The sequence below is a fragment of the Cupressus sempervirens genome, chromosome 6, assembly GCF_028749045.1.
Source record: "Cupressus sempervirens isolate cs-2001-9-10 chromosome 6, ASM2874904v1, whole genome shotgun sequence".
Classification (NCBI taxonomy): Eukaryota; Viridiplantae; Streptophyta; class Pinopsida; order Cupressales; family Cupressaceae; genus Cupressus; species Cupressus sempervirens.
In genome coordinates, this window is record NC_143123.1 from 521051231 (window position 1) to 521066083 (window position 14853).

At 35.9% G+C, this 14853-nt stretch overlaps 1 protein-coding gene across 1 annotated transcript in view; it reads left to right on the forward strand.

Annotated features, from left to right (window-relative positions):
• LOC149553313 (uncharacterized) overlaps positions 1-14853 on the forward strand; it is a 44533-nt gene that overhangs the window by 24448 nt on the left and 5232 nt on the right. Inside the window, exons 2-4 of the mRNA XM_089788776.1 lie at positions 3852-3913; positions 10842-10919; positions 11575-11650. Coding sequence (XP_089644902.1) covers positions 3852-3913; positions 10842-10919; positions 11575-11650 — 216 coding nt within the window. The remainder of the gene's footprint in view (positions 1-3851; positions 3914-10841; positions 10920-11574; positions 11651-14853) is intronic.

Consider the following 14853-nt stretch of genomic DNA (forward strand, 5'->3'; position numbering starts at 1 on the left):
TCTCCATATAGCCCAATTGTTGTTGATTACCATATTGGAAAGTGCCTCTTTCACGTCCATAAATCATCTCAAGACAATTACATTTGATGCAAAACATGTCGCACCAACATGCAACATAAAATAGAGCAAAACAAGTACAACTATTAGATACATAAAAATGAATACACATTACACAATCAGAAAATCAGACTTTGTAAGACTTTAAAAAAAAGGCTTAAATAACTAAATTGAGTTTAAGTTCACTTACCTTCATCAACTCCAAATGTGAGAACATTCTAAATATCCCTTGAGTCATGTGGTGGTTTGTGATGAACATCTAGATGTCCTCAACTTTTGCATACACCTCCTTGATCTACTCATTACTCTTCCCAATCTTTTGTAGCATAAGTATGAGTGAATGAACCGCACAAGGTGTCCAAAAACTATGTTGGTATCTCTCTTCAACCAACAAAGCAACAATTCTACAATTCTTTGCATTGTTCGTTACAACTTGGACAATGTTTCTAGCATCCACTTCTTCAATGGCAGAGACGATAATATTATCAATAAATTGTCGATCTTTTTACTTTCCCCTCACAATCCACTACTTTCAAAAACATTGGCCCTTTAGGGACACCACCAAAACATTGATCGATGGACGATTTCTACCATCTTTCCACCTATTTGAAACAATTGTTACCTGTGTCTTAATCCATGAATCCTTGATGGGCTTCAATTGCTCATCAACAAACTTGACCTCTCAATCCAACAAGGTGTTTCGTACTCTCTTCGGGACCTAAGTACCCTCCAATTCATTAGCACTTCTCAACATCCTCTTGAAATATGGAGAGCGAACAAGATTAAAAGACAACCCATTTGCATACAAGCATCTTGCCACATTAATGCCGACAATTTCCCTACTATGGTTTTGAAATGCAGTTTCTAGTGGTCCCTTTCTTTTGTGTGGAATGGGTGCTTCATTTTGAGAATCAAGGGCAACTAAGGAAGTATAGAAGGGGTGATCTTCTATCACAACATCTAGGGTGGATTTCATTTCCTTTGCTCTTTTTTTAGTTTTATTGCCATTAATGGTATTTTGCCTAAGTTCATCTTTGTCTTCTGCTTCCTAATTCTCTTGAATATATTTTAATACGAATGAATTTGGGACATCTGCATTTTTTTTGCCACTCTCCAAGGTATCCACACAAATGGCCCACCACAATGATAATATGAACTATTTCTTTCTACATTACAACCTTGACATTTCCAACGAAAACCGCTACCTCTTGGAAGCAAACGTACAATATCCATATACTTCCACAAAGGAGAATCAGATTTGGGTTCTATTCTTTGTGGGGTATTGGCATCTCCTATTGAGGAAGAGGTAGATCCCATCGAAGTTCCTTTTCCTATGGCAAGAAATTGTATACATATTGAGAATAAATTATTAGGGAAAACAATGGCTAGATCTTATTGGCAATGAAAGATAATTGGAGAAAACAAAAAGCTAAAAAAACAAAAGGAAAATGGAACAAGAACTTATCTCTTGCTGCCATTGTAAGCTTGCAAAGGTGTAAGAATGAAGCACAAGCACTTCAAGATAGCTTACAAACCAATCTTTTGACTTCTTGCACAAACAAACTCTTGCTCAACAACCTATTTGCTCTTGCTCATAACAAAATAACCTATTTACACACCACAAATGACTGTTAGAAGCCAACATAATTCTTTTACATTCATTGTTTAGGGTTTTGAAACTCAAAAAATTATAAAATAAGTTCCAAAAAATGGCATAAACACCATCTGTAGGGCCCAATTCGACGGGGTTCGCTGCAAATTTGACCTGTTTATGACAAATTCCCCTGGGTTTGTTTTTGCTTGGGACACATTTGCTTGGATTCAAACCATGTTCCTAGAAATTAAACCCTGCCCATAGTTTTGGCATATTGGACCTGAGCTAGGTACTAGTTCGAATCTAGACTTGGTTCGGAGGGCAAAGTGATGAATCGTGGTAACTAAGATAAAATCTATAATATTATTTTTTGTCAAATGTGTGTACGTTTTTTTATTGTCGGTAGTGAATCTATCGCATAATATCACTAATCAAATTGGAATACTATGACAGCATTGGCAAAGGGTGCTGAGTGCCAAAGGTTCAGTGTGGTCCGAAGGGTGCTGAAGGGGGTTGAGTGTTGAAGGGTGCCATAGAGTGCCGAAGGCAAGGTTCAGTGTGAAGGGTCCGAAGGGTGCTGAAGGGGGTTGAGTGTTGAAGGGTGCCGTAGAGTGCCGAAGGCTAAGTGTTGGGTGCCACTGAAGGTTGAGTGCAGAGTGTCGAGTGTGATTTACTGTATGGGTACATTGCCGGGTGCTAAGTGTTCCTTTCCGTACGGATTTGGGGTAGTGTGCCAGCCAACTGCCATATGTTTGTGAGTAAAGTGTGGATCTGGCTGTCATTACATTTTAGTGCCAAATTATGTTTGGTAGGTTACAGTTGTAATGCACTTCAGCAGAGGAAGTTTACCTTTCTTCCAACTCATCTTCCAAAGTTGGTTCTAGATTGAGGAAAGGCACAGCCAGACTTTCACAACTCTTCACATCCACCACCACATATTGCAGTTTTGCTAAACAGTCATCCATGATGGTACCCAATGGCCTCAACTGGCCATTATCATACAGACCATCTGACGTGAGCATAGCTTTCAGCAACCTGAGGATCCCCTTAAATGAGCAGTTGAAAATTCTGTTGAGCCTAAAGTCCAACTGACTGCCATGATGATGTTGATCTTTGCCAGTCCCCATTTGCGCCATGACCCTCATGTCAAAGCACACTGCTAATAGTAAACACACCAACGAGATGCTACACTGAACCACCAAATGTTGTGCTTGCAAACGAACCTTTGCCATTGAAAAATCTAAGGCTACTTGAAGCCTCTACGCTGTCTTAAGCAATAATGTCTTTTTCAAAGGGTAAACATTTGAGCTTTTAAATGACAAATCCACCTTCTAAGACATCCTATTATTTATGATGCATCCTTACATGTAGCCTGCCACTATCACTTTAGGGTATCCAAGTAAAACATATTGCTCTAGGCCTTTACAATCCTTCATATCCTTGGTTTTAAGGGAGGAGAATTTGACTTGGATAACCTGTATATTAGCAAAGATAATTGGCACCGTTTTATGCTCTGTAACAATGAGAAAAGGAAATCTGATCAAAATTTGTAATTCAAGATAATACTCCCTCTTGCACCAAACACATTTACACAAAATTTCGATATGATTGTTTTTCAATTTTATGAGTATCTATAACTTATTCAGAATTTTCTTCTACTAGTGGCATATTCCTATCCACATAAGCTGCTTTGAGATCAGCTTACAAGGCCTCCCACTCTATCTCATTGTTTGGTTTAGAATAAAGATGCAATGAATCCCCCAGCATAATCTCTCTGGGTAATTCCTAATGACAAATTCTGTTCCTGGTTCACTAAGATTTCCTTTGCTGCATTATCAAATTCATCTAGGCCCCTGCTCTCAGAGCCTTCCATTTTTCTTGTTCAAAATTCTTTTCCTTGTAAATTAACCCATCAATGGGATTAGGAATCCCATTGTTATAGATAGATAGATAGATAGATAGATAGATAGATACACACACACACACACACACACACACACACACACACACACACACACACACACACACACACACACATATGTATATATAATTTTCAATAGAAGAAAATCAATTTAAATTTGGTGTCATGATTTGGAACATTTACCTGTTGATCTTTATTTTGGAATGCTTTTGATTTCAAACTTACATACAAAATGAGAATGCTTTTGGTATTTATTTGCCACTTTTTCTTGTAATTCAGGTCTGACAGGGTCTGTTCTACTGAAGAATACTCGCTTATCTGATATCCTTTCAGAAATTCAGGTATTGAGTTCATTTAGCTGCAGTCTGTATTTGTATGGTTTATTAAAATTGTGGGTGAACGCAATGGTAGATAAAAACTCTTATGAGGGTGAAAGGCATTGTACCTTTACAGTCTTATGTCCTGCATCCAATTTTGATTGCTGCATTTTCTTTACTATTGGTAACTTACTAACTGGTAACTGATAATTCGTGCTGGATTAGTTGTTAGAAGGGAAATTTTCTGATGGACTTGTAATCTTCTGTAGAATAAATATCAGCAGCAGAAAATAGCATGTTTGTTTCCAATGCATGCTTCTCATGGTTTTTATTTTCTTCCAAGCTACACACAGTGTTATGGGAAGGAATAGTGAGCAGAAACAGGCAATAATCTTGCAAGAAAAACTTTCTGACATTGGTCCACAAAAAGAGAATAAGTTAAACTCGATAAGGGTGATGCTCTATGTGGTTAAGAAAGTTATGCATATGTAGATAAGGTTCTGTGGGGCATTATGATTCCCCAAATGCCCCAAATGCTCCAAATGCTTATTCTATCTTGTTGTTTGGGTGTGCACTTGAGCTCAAAAATGATGCTGAAATGGAAGCTGTTTCATTCGAAACCAGATGAGGTTCTGCATTAGGAAACGGCAATAGAAGTGCATGAGATGGAAGATCTGCAGAGAAGTTAGGATAATATAAAAACTGGGAAGTAGGCAGTGCTAAATGCTAATTTAGATGTCTAGCTGTTATGAGGATTTCTCTAAAGTCTTCATTCCAAAATGGAAAGTACATGTCGCAGTTTAATTTTTCTTCTTTAAAGATCAAATTCTTGTATTGCTTAAAACTCAATCCAAAAGAAGGAATTGTGGAAAGCAATAGAAATGTATTGAGATCTACATCTAGAAGTGGAACTAGGTCTAAGCATGCTATTTATATTTATTTTGAATAACAGAGGGATCACCACTTTCTGTCTTAAGTCTAAACATCTATGGCATTATGGCCTACTTATAATTGTGGGATGTTAAGGCTGAAAACACTTCCTTTGCTTGCAATAATCTACGTTACAGAAAGTTTGAATTGAGAGGCATAGTGGAACCTACACCAATCATAACTCTAGATTGATCATGTCCTTCCTCAAAAGGGATAGAAGGAAAAATCCCTTGTAAAATGTTTAAGGGAGAAGTTGCCATAGACATATTTGAAAGTGCTTTTGTTAACAGAATGGGTTTGAGAGTTTTGAATGCAGTACAAGAAGAATTGAAAAGTATTTATAGAGGAAAATATATCAATTGTAAGTAGACTTTGACGATTCTTCCATCATTTTACCATTGTCAATAGGCAAGTGCTGCAGTTTCAAGAGTTGAAGAAGGTAGTTGCTTTTTCAAGTATTTGTTTATTAAAGAGGATATAGATATATCAGTTGCATAATATTAATCTTTTTTTCAACAATTTCATTTTTTGAAATAGTTACAGTTGCTTCTTTCCGTTGATGAACCACTAACAGTGATTCAAATATTCAAATGCAAAACGATACACAGTTTAAATGCAAAAGTTTTCACCTACAACTTATGGACTGTCAAAAACTTATACCATCTAGCTATTTCATAGTTTCAGATTTCCAAAATAATAGTTTGCATACTCCAAACCCGAACCATCCTGCCCCCCACTAATTTCTACCATTTTGGAGTGAAAGCCATGTATAATGCATCAGCAGACCAGGAATGGGGAGCAAGATTTTAAAAAGATTACAGTGAGGGACGACAACAGTTTGGGATGCCTATTATCATAAAACACCAATGACTCAGACCAAGTACATCATTTGCATTGTCAAAAAATCCTAGAAAGCACAGATTTGCTCTGTAATCTTTTTTACCATAGATGACATCATTGTCCCTGTGCCCGTGTATTCCGCTAAAAGTGATTTGAATTTTGGTTTCCTTACGAAAAAGCTATTCTTTACTGTGCACAAACTGCTTTTCAAAATGAAACTCTAAAAAACTGAATGGTTGTATTAACCAAATAACCAAATATATGCTTTTAACAAAAAAGAAAAAAACAAAAGACAAAGTCGTCTAAGTATAGACGATTAAAAGAAAACCAATTAAGACAATTGGAAAATAGAAACTAAATAACCATCAAACCGAGATTCTAAATATCAAGCTAAAAAATTGTGATAACTTATTATACAAAAAATATTCCAATACCCTCCCTTAATGGTCATTCTATCAACTACCTTACTAGCATAACAAAATTTGCTTATGAAACAACATAGCAGGCCGACTCCTCTTCAGTACGTTCTATGATAGGAGTCTGCATTGTGTAGGAGTTGATAAAATCCAACTCCATAGTGCGCCAAAATCACCTGCATGCAAATAGCTTGCCGAAGAGAAACCAAAGGAGCAAGAGCTTGAAGCAAACAATGCAAAAGAAAATATTTCACAATAGGAAAATGAAATTGCTATGTGAATGAATGATTTTACAATGAGAGAGAGACCGAATATAAAAGCCTCAAGGAAGCTTGTAGAACAAGCTGGAAGGTGGTAGAAGATAAGGTTGACAACTAAGCACACTTCCACAAAAAGGTGGAACATGCTAGAGGGGAACAAACTCCCGTGTTGTCAACAACTCATCACTACAACTATTAACTATATGCATTAACCTAAGTAAGCTTAAGTAATAGAATAAATAATTAATTATTTACTCTAACACCCCCCCTTAAGTGCAACTTAGGGGAATGCTTTAAGCTCACAAAACTAAGAGAAAATGCAGAATGGGTCCCGACAACAAGGCCATGTCAGGTACCTATGTACAAAGCAAAGAAATAGAATTTCTGAAAATGGGGAAAGAGGGAAAACCTCATGGGAAAAACCCTCCCCCAAAAAGAGGTAAGTACAAACATGCTGAAAAAATGAAGGAAGGAAGGCCTCAACAAGACCCCCCAAGGACAACTTCCACCAGAAATGTTTCAATAGACTCTCTCAAAACCGTAAGCACAACCAGCTCCCCCATGAGAGATAGAAAAGATGCCAAAGCCCCCCTAGAATAGTCGAGCCCTTGGAGAAAGAATCAAACCAATGAAACTCCAATGTAGAGTAAACAAGGGAACAAAACAAGGGAACCCCTGAATGAGAGGGAAAATTGGAAGGCCTAGCTGATGCTCAAAGGAGAAAATATGAGGATCCTGAAAGGGAATCCCCAAGGCAGGTGTGATGATACTGTCATGAATGTCCACTGCAGAATCCACAACAGGTGCACCTGGAGGCTTGATGAATGTAGCTGGAGGATTAGGCAGAGCAGAAGAAGAAGAATCCTGTTGAAGAGAAAAGTCCTCAACTGGATGTGGTGTGTTAGTCAAAATACGGATCTCAGGAACAATACAAAGGTTCAAGTATCCTGACTGCACCACATGATGCTCCTGCGAAAGAGAAGAAGTGTGCTCCAACAATGGAGATGGTGGACCAAAGTGTGAGAAGGTATAGAGATGGGTGGAAGGATCAACTGCCCCTGTAGCAATAAGACCTCCTATTGCACAATCCCGAATGAAGACTGAATCTGTTGTGAACTCAACTGTCTTCCCTGATCTACTGCGTGTAATCTGAGAAGTTGAGAGAAGGTTTGCAAACAGAGATGGAACGCAAGATACATCATTGAAGGTGCCATCCTGAATGCTAACTGAACCTTTCCCACAAACTGGTAGGGTAGTGTTATTCCCCATGCAAATATGAGGAATGGGAGAAGCCTCAAGAGTAGAGAAGACACCGTGAGAAAATGTCATATGGTGAGAAGCACTTGAATCCAGTATCCAAGGAACTTGTGAAGGAGATGCAATGGAGGCCTGTAATGCATGACCCTTTCCAAGATCTGATGTAGATGACAAAGATGTGGAAGAAGACTGAAAGGCAGACCCCTGTGAGGTAGAAGAGGATGAAGAAGAAATAGTGTTCTTTTGAAGAAGAGCTTGCAAATTTGCAATTTGTTTCTCATAGCCATCAAATCTCTTATGAAAACAATGTGCTTCATCATGAGATCCTTTCCAACAATAGGAACAGGTAGGAGTCTCGGTCTTCTTTTTCTCCTTCTTCTTAGAAGATGATGAACTGGTAGAAGAGGGATTTGATATCTCTTTCAACTTTTTCTCCTGTGTATCCTTGACAAGCAATGCCTGGGACTGTGAACCTGAAAGTGAATCCATCTGATTGATCTTGGACTGTTCACGAGGTAATCGATCACAAAATATCTCAAATGAAGGCATCCTATGTCTGTCACCCAAGGCATCCATAGTGGAGTAGAAAGTGGAAGAGAAGATTTGATACTGTCCTCTCAACTTTGAGAGTATCAAAAAGATACACTCATCATCTGTCTTGGTTTTCCCACATCCTTGCAAAAGTGTACGCAAAGATTTGAATCAATGGTGGGAAAGCTATTAGGTGTCAAGGAAGTCCTCAATGGTGGGAAAGCTATTAGGTGTCAAAGAAGTCAACTCTGCATCAAGCTGAAGTGCCTGAAACTCATTCACTGTGCCAAACAAAGTCTGAAATTTGAGTCAATAAGCTCGTGGAGTAGTCAAACCATCCAAGTGAAATAGTAGACTGTTTGAAATGTTCAGTGCAATTAATCCCATGGCCCCATCCATTTTATTCCTATGCTGAAGAACCTCAAAAGGGCTTGTGAGAATAGGTTGATTCTCATCTAGACATGACCATAAGCCCCTTGACATGAGAAGCCTAGTCATTTGTGCCTTCTAGGTATGATAGTTGTGTGGTGTGAGATGGGTCATAGATGGATCCGCCATTGAGAGAAGAAGACGGAAGTAGAAGGGTCTTATTCTGAAGTAAATTATAGAAAGGAAAATGCTCCCCCCAAAATGCAAAAGAGATCAATTAACCCCCCTAATATATGATTTGGGCACTCTATACTTAGTGCGATTACAATACCTAATTTAGGGTCTATTTCTGAAAGTAGTATTTCTGTCCACAGAACCTATAATCTAATTACAGATCTAGAAAGTAGACAAAAAAAATGCACTTAAAAAAAATGAAACCTGATTACGTGTCCAGATGAGCCCGTACAAAGCATTTAAAGTGGCAAAAATTGAGATTTGCGAGTTGCAGAAAAATTCAGGAATAGAAATCTCAAACCACCTGCACCAATGTGTAGATCACAAAATCCTACCCCAAAACAAAAAAAATTGCTCGAAAAAACGAGTACGTATGAGGGAGATATTGCTGTTTGAAAATCACCTCTGTAGTTATTTTTTCTGAATCGCTGCCATCGCACCTCCAAAAAATAAAGAAAAAAGCCCAAAAAATATCAGATCTGTTATGTCAAACCCTCTTTTTCCTTTTTCTCCAAATATTGAAAAAATGCTCTTCCTCTTGATTGAAGAAAAAATCACAAACAAACTAGGGTTTGTGTCTCCGAATTGCTGCTTAAAAAAATCTTTAGAACAAGAAGCAGCAGGGAGGCTTTGATAACATGTAGGAGTTGATAAAATCTAACTCCATAGTGCGCTAAAATCACCTGCATGCAAATAGCTTGCCGAAGAGAAACCAAAGGAGCAAGAGCTTGAAGCAAACAATGCAAGAGAAAATATTTCACAATAGGAAAATAAAATTGCTATGTGAATGAATGATTTTACAATGAGAGAGAGACCGAATATAAAGGCCTCAAGGAAGCTTGTAGAACAAGCTAGAAGGTGGTAGAAGATAAGGTTGACAACTAAGCACACTTCCACAAAAAGGTGGAGCATGCTAGAAGGGAACAAACTCCCGTGTTGTCAACAACTCATCACTACAACTATTAACTACATGCATTAACCTAAGTAAGCTTAAGTGATAGAATAAATAATTAATTATTTACTCTAACACTTTGATACCATGAAACTCTAAAAAACTGAATGTTTGTATTAACCAAATGCTCAAATATATAGAGTTTACAATGGCTTTTAGCAAAATAGTTAAAAAAAGCAAAAGGCAAAGTTGTCTAAATATAGACGAGGTAAAATGAACTAATTAAGACACCTGAAAAATATAACCTAAATGACCATTAAACTGAGATTCTAAATAACGAGCCAAAATACTAAATAGCAAGAACCTAGAACCTATTCTAATAAAAAAAGTGTTAAAGTTTCTATTGGAAGTATTCAAGGAGCTATTCTAAGAATTGGCCACAACAAATTGAAACACAATGAAATATATAATACATGATACAAGGCAAATTCTTGTTTCAAGAAGCAAGGGTGGTTTTTACAAGTTAGGCAGTCTCTTTATATATTTGCTTAGTTCTATCTCACTTTATAAACTTATTATGGGATATTCACTAAAGAATTGTTACTAATACATGCTAAAGGAAGACAGGTTTATGTTTTGTGTTTAGATCTTGGGCAGACTTGTTTTTTAGTTACATAACTGCGATTGCCGTTTTTGAAGTTTACTTTCCTTGTGTTCTTTTATCACAAGTTCTTGTAATTTTTTTCTTCCAAGATTGTAAAATTCTAATTGACAATCTTACTGGCATGCTTGTCTAATATTTTGAAATTTGGGATTGCTTCGTTTTTATTTCTTCTTTGTTCACCAGATTATTAAAATGGAATTACACATGAAAATGGTGAAGTGCAGTTCATGATTGCATATTAGCTTGCATATAATTTGCTTTAAATTTTAAGACATTTCATATCAACTTGAGTAAAATATACCCCTTCCCAACTCAAGGTAAGATTGATCTTCAATATCAGCTGAAAGAAAGCATTATTTATGGCCTCTTTGGATTTTTTTTTCCCAATTACCAGATGGTATGTTTTTCTTGACGCATTTAATGATGTTAGACAATTCTAATTATTTGTTTGTTTCAATACGTTAATATACGCTTGGCCAAGTTTTTATAGAACCTAAGGAGGCATTTTAAATTCACCTTTTTCTTAAAATCTTGGTTGTCTGCTTGTTTTTGGTTGCAGTCACTGACAAGCCGATTGGACAGAGGAGGAGATTCGTCGCATGGGACCTCTGATCATATCACTGCTCTTGCAGCTCAGGTAAATTGGATTAGCAATTCAAGTTGGCAAACTAATCTTTGCATGTGTATTATGGAAACCATAATACCAGTTTGGATAAATACATATGTTGTTCCTAAATGTCTTGCTTAATGAATTTGGTATAACAGCACACTTAAATTTATAGTTTGGATCACTTAACCTAAAGTCTAAGACAATCAGTTGATTTGTGGATTAATTTCTATAATGAATCCACCTATTACCTGACATGAAGAATTGCTCAAATTTTGTATTGTCTGTTATTGTTAATATAACTTGGGGTTGGAAGTAGAAAGATGAATTCAAATGGTCACACATGTTAATTTGGTTATTATTCATAAAATTAGATATTTCTCTTTACATTCATATGGATGATAGAGGATGGAAACCAGTTTGGTTACATACTTGGATAAATCCTTGGGATGGAAGAACAACTATAATCATCATCCACCTCACATCAGTTATCTGGCACTTAACTTATGCAATCAGCAAATTGTGATCAGATGGTTTTCTTTCTTTCCTATCTCATATATATATATATATATATATATATATATATATTTATTTGAGGATGAAATCATCCCAAATATCTTTCTGCAAACTTCAATTACACATGTATTTGCGATGCATTGATATGTGACTGTTTTTTACAATGTAGGTTGGACGAATACAAAAAGAGTTAAGGCATTTACCATCTGGACCAATAATAGTTAATCCGAACTCTGGACAAAGTGGTATGTGTAGAGTTGTTTAATTCCATGGAAGAAACTTGAAGTCCTCTTGTATCTGCTTTTGTTAGTTCAATGCAGAAGACTAGTTTCCCATAGATGGGAGATATTTCTTAGGATGTATGTCTAAATTATTTGCCTGGTAATGTGTGAGACTAAGTGATTTTGGTTTCATATCTTGGGAATGACTATATAGTTCCTGCATGAGTTGTAAAATTCTCTCGTATCTCTTTGTCACTGTCCTGCACATCAAATTGCAGGTGATAAATATTACTGTGTGCTTTAGACATTTTACATTCAATCTCATGCAAAATCTTGGACATGTGCTGTGCAACAGAAAGATATGGGAAGATGTTACGTTCTTTTCTCTCAATGGGGAGACTCAAAACAACAGTCCTGAATGTAAATGACATAGGAATTTATAAGTTCTTCTGATAATTATGTTTGTAGACTCCTGTAAATTCAACTTATGTGGCTCATGCATTGTTGGTAAAATTCTTGAGAAAATTCAATGAACCATTCTGCAAAAGTTAACAATTCATGCATAATCTGAAATGTTACTCATAACAATTAAAATTAGATTGCTGCTGTAATACATTACCTGAGTTTCTATTTTCACCTATTTTCCATGGTCTTGGGGCAGGGTGACATGGGGAACAGATCTTGGGGGTGAGGGGACCAAGAACCTAGATTATAGAAATTAATGTCCCTTTTTGATATAGGATTTAATGATAAACAATGATAATACAATTAAAGTGTAAAAGAATAAAAAACAAAATTAAAATCATAAACATAAAAGATTAAAATTAAGTATAATCATTACTAAAATTTAGTTAAGTTTAATGAATGGTCAAAAATGCATGAGATGAAAAGTTGTGACTCCCTCAAACATGAGATATAAAATGGAGAAGAGAACATCTTTTGAAAGGGAGAGAGGAAGGAAGAGAAAAGGGAAGGTGTTAAGAAATGATTATTGGAAGAGGAAAAGGGGAGGAGTACAAAATAAGGAAGTAACTTTTTCAAAAGACAAAAGTTATGAAAGGTTATGATTCTTCCAAAGGGTGGTAATTATGGAAGGTTGATTCTCTTAAAGGGCAGGAATTATGAATGGGTTTTGATGCTTTAAAGAGTGACAATTGTGAAAGGTTGTGACCCATTTAAAGGGTAGAAACAATGAAGGTTCATGACTCTTCCAAAGGCTGGTAATTGTGACCTTCAAGGGGCAGACATGATGAAGAGGTGTGACTCTCCCCTACATTGGAAGATATAAAGAGCATAAGGTTTCATTTGAGGAGGACATCCAAGGGAGATCAACTTGGGTAATAATAAATTATTCTCAAAGGCAACAATGAAATGTGATGACTCAATTCTTAGGAAAGGTACTGAACCTTTCACCAAACAAGGAAAACTCAAAATAGGAAAATGCAAGTGTGCACTTATCCTAAGTGCATCTGGGACTACGAACAGTAAATCAAAACTATGGACATCAAATCTTATGTCTACAACGATTGATACATTAGTATGTATAAGATATAGATAAAGGGTGGTGATAGTCATTGAGAGATTAACCAATATAAATATTGAAGGAAATGATAAATAAGAGCTATGGTGTTATACAAATAAGAATGTTGCCATTGAAACAATATCACCAACATGATGTAGGAGAGAGAAGTGAGCACATGGAGCTGTACATGAAAATTCCACATATAGCCTCAACAATCTTCAAATATAGAGGTTTGTTCAGTCAAGCATAGCCAAGAGAGAAGTATTTATTGTTGTTGGAGAAGTGGCAAAATCAAAGATTATTTTTCCAAAATGGTTCATCAGAAGCTAAAGGGTCATATTCATATGTATTAGGTGTTGTTTGGATAAACAGGCAACACAGTATGTTACAAGGCTTACTCAGTAGGATACTAACATGTAAATTTTTGAAATTTAATGGGATGCTAGCATCTGCATTTGCATTGTGGAGAAATCACTCAAAGTTTAACATTTGGTATCAGGTTGGTATGAATAAGTGAAATGTGATAAAAGAAACTTGGCAACTTGTGAAGGAAAAGGGACAAGGCTAAAATGAGTCTTAACACATGCTAGCGAAATGGATGCCAAAACAGGCCTAAAACATTACACAAAGTTGGAAAGATATGTGATTTAGGCAAGTTTCAGTTCTTTGCCATTGCTTTGACTCTTGAAATACCCATTTTTTATCATTTCACAACCTAAAAACAAAGTATTTGAGATTCACAGTACAAAGGCACACAACATACAAAGAGACCAGTTGTCAACAAAATAGGGCATGCATTTGACATTGTTATTTTACACAGTTGTGTTCAAGCTGTGAAAGAGCGAAAAGCTTTTTATGTTTTCTGTTTAATGGTTTAACTTTGTGGGGCCAAGAGTTAGGGTTTTTAAGTTTTTTGATGTTGATGTTTAGGGTTGAAGTATCTTTTAAACCTAAACCGTAACATTGGAAAAAACCAAACATCAATTTAAATCCTCAGTTCTAGCAATGCCATAAACCCTAACCCTAACCATAACACTACTTTTTTTTAAGTTAGGCTCATGCTTTTCTGTTTATTTTTAACTAAATATTGTTGTTGATTTGCTAAATCCGAGTCTATAATGAATAATCATAAGCTATTATTTGGTCTATTAATCTAGGGTCAGATCTGAGATTTTAAAATTTTTTTTTCCAGCTTTGTTACTTATAGTCGCAAGTATTTACTAAATGAAAGTTTAAAGGTTTCACCTGCTATGTCAAACATTTTTTAATTTTAGAGTTGATTCATTTAGTTAATTTATATTTACTAAAAATGAAGGCTGCTAGGTGAAACTGTAAATGTTGCTCTCAGGTTTAGCTTTTTTGTTTCTTTTTTTTCTCTAAACCTCAATGTTGCTCTTTTTTTAATATTTCTATTTACCTTAATGTGTTTGTATTTGTTTATGATTTTAGCTCATAAATTTTCTACTTACAATAAATTTAATAAAACTGTTCTGGACATGGATCATTATATGTACTACGGAATATAATGGGGAATGCTATGTGCATGAAAAGCAAGTATAAAACTAAGGATTAATATATAAAATGCTCTTCTAGTTCATTCTATTAAGAAAAACTAAGGATTAATATATAAAATGCTCTTCTAGTTCATTCTATTAAGAAACACATACCCACAACGATTTCCTTGTGTCAAGTCACCACGCCACAT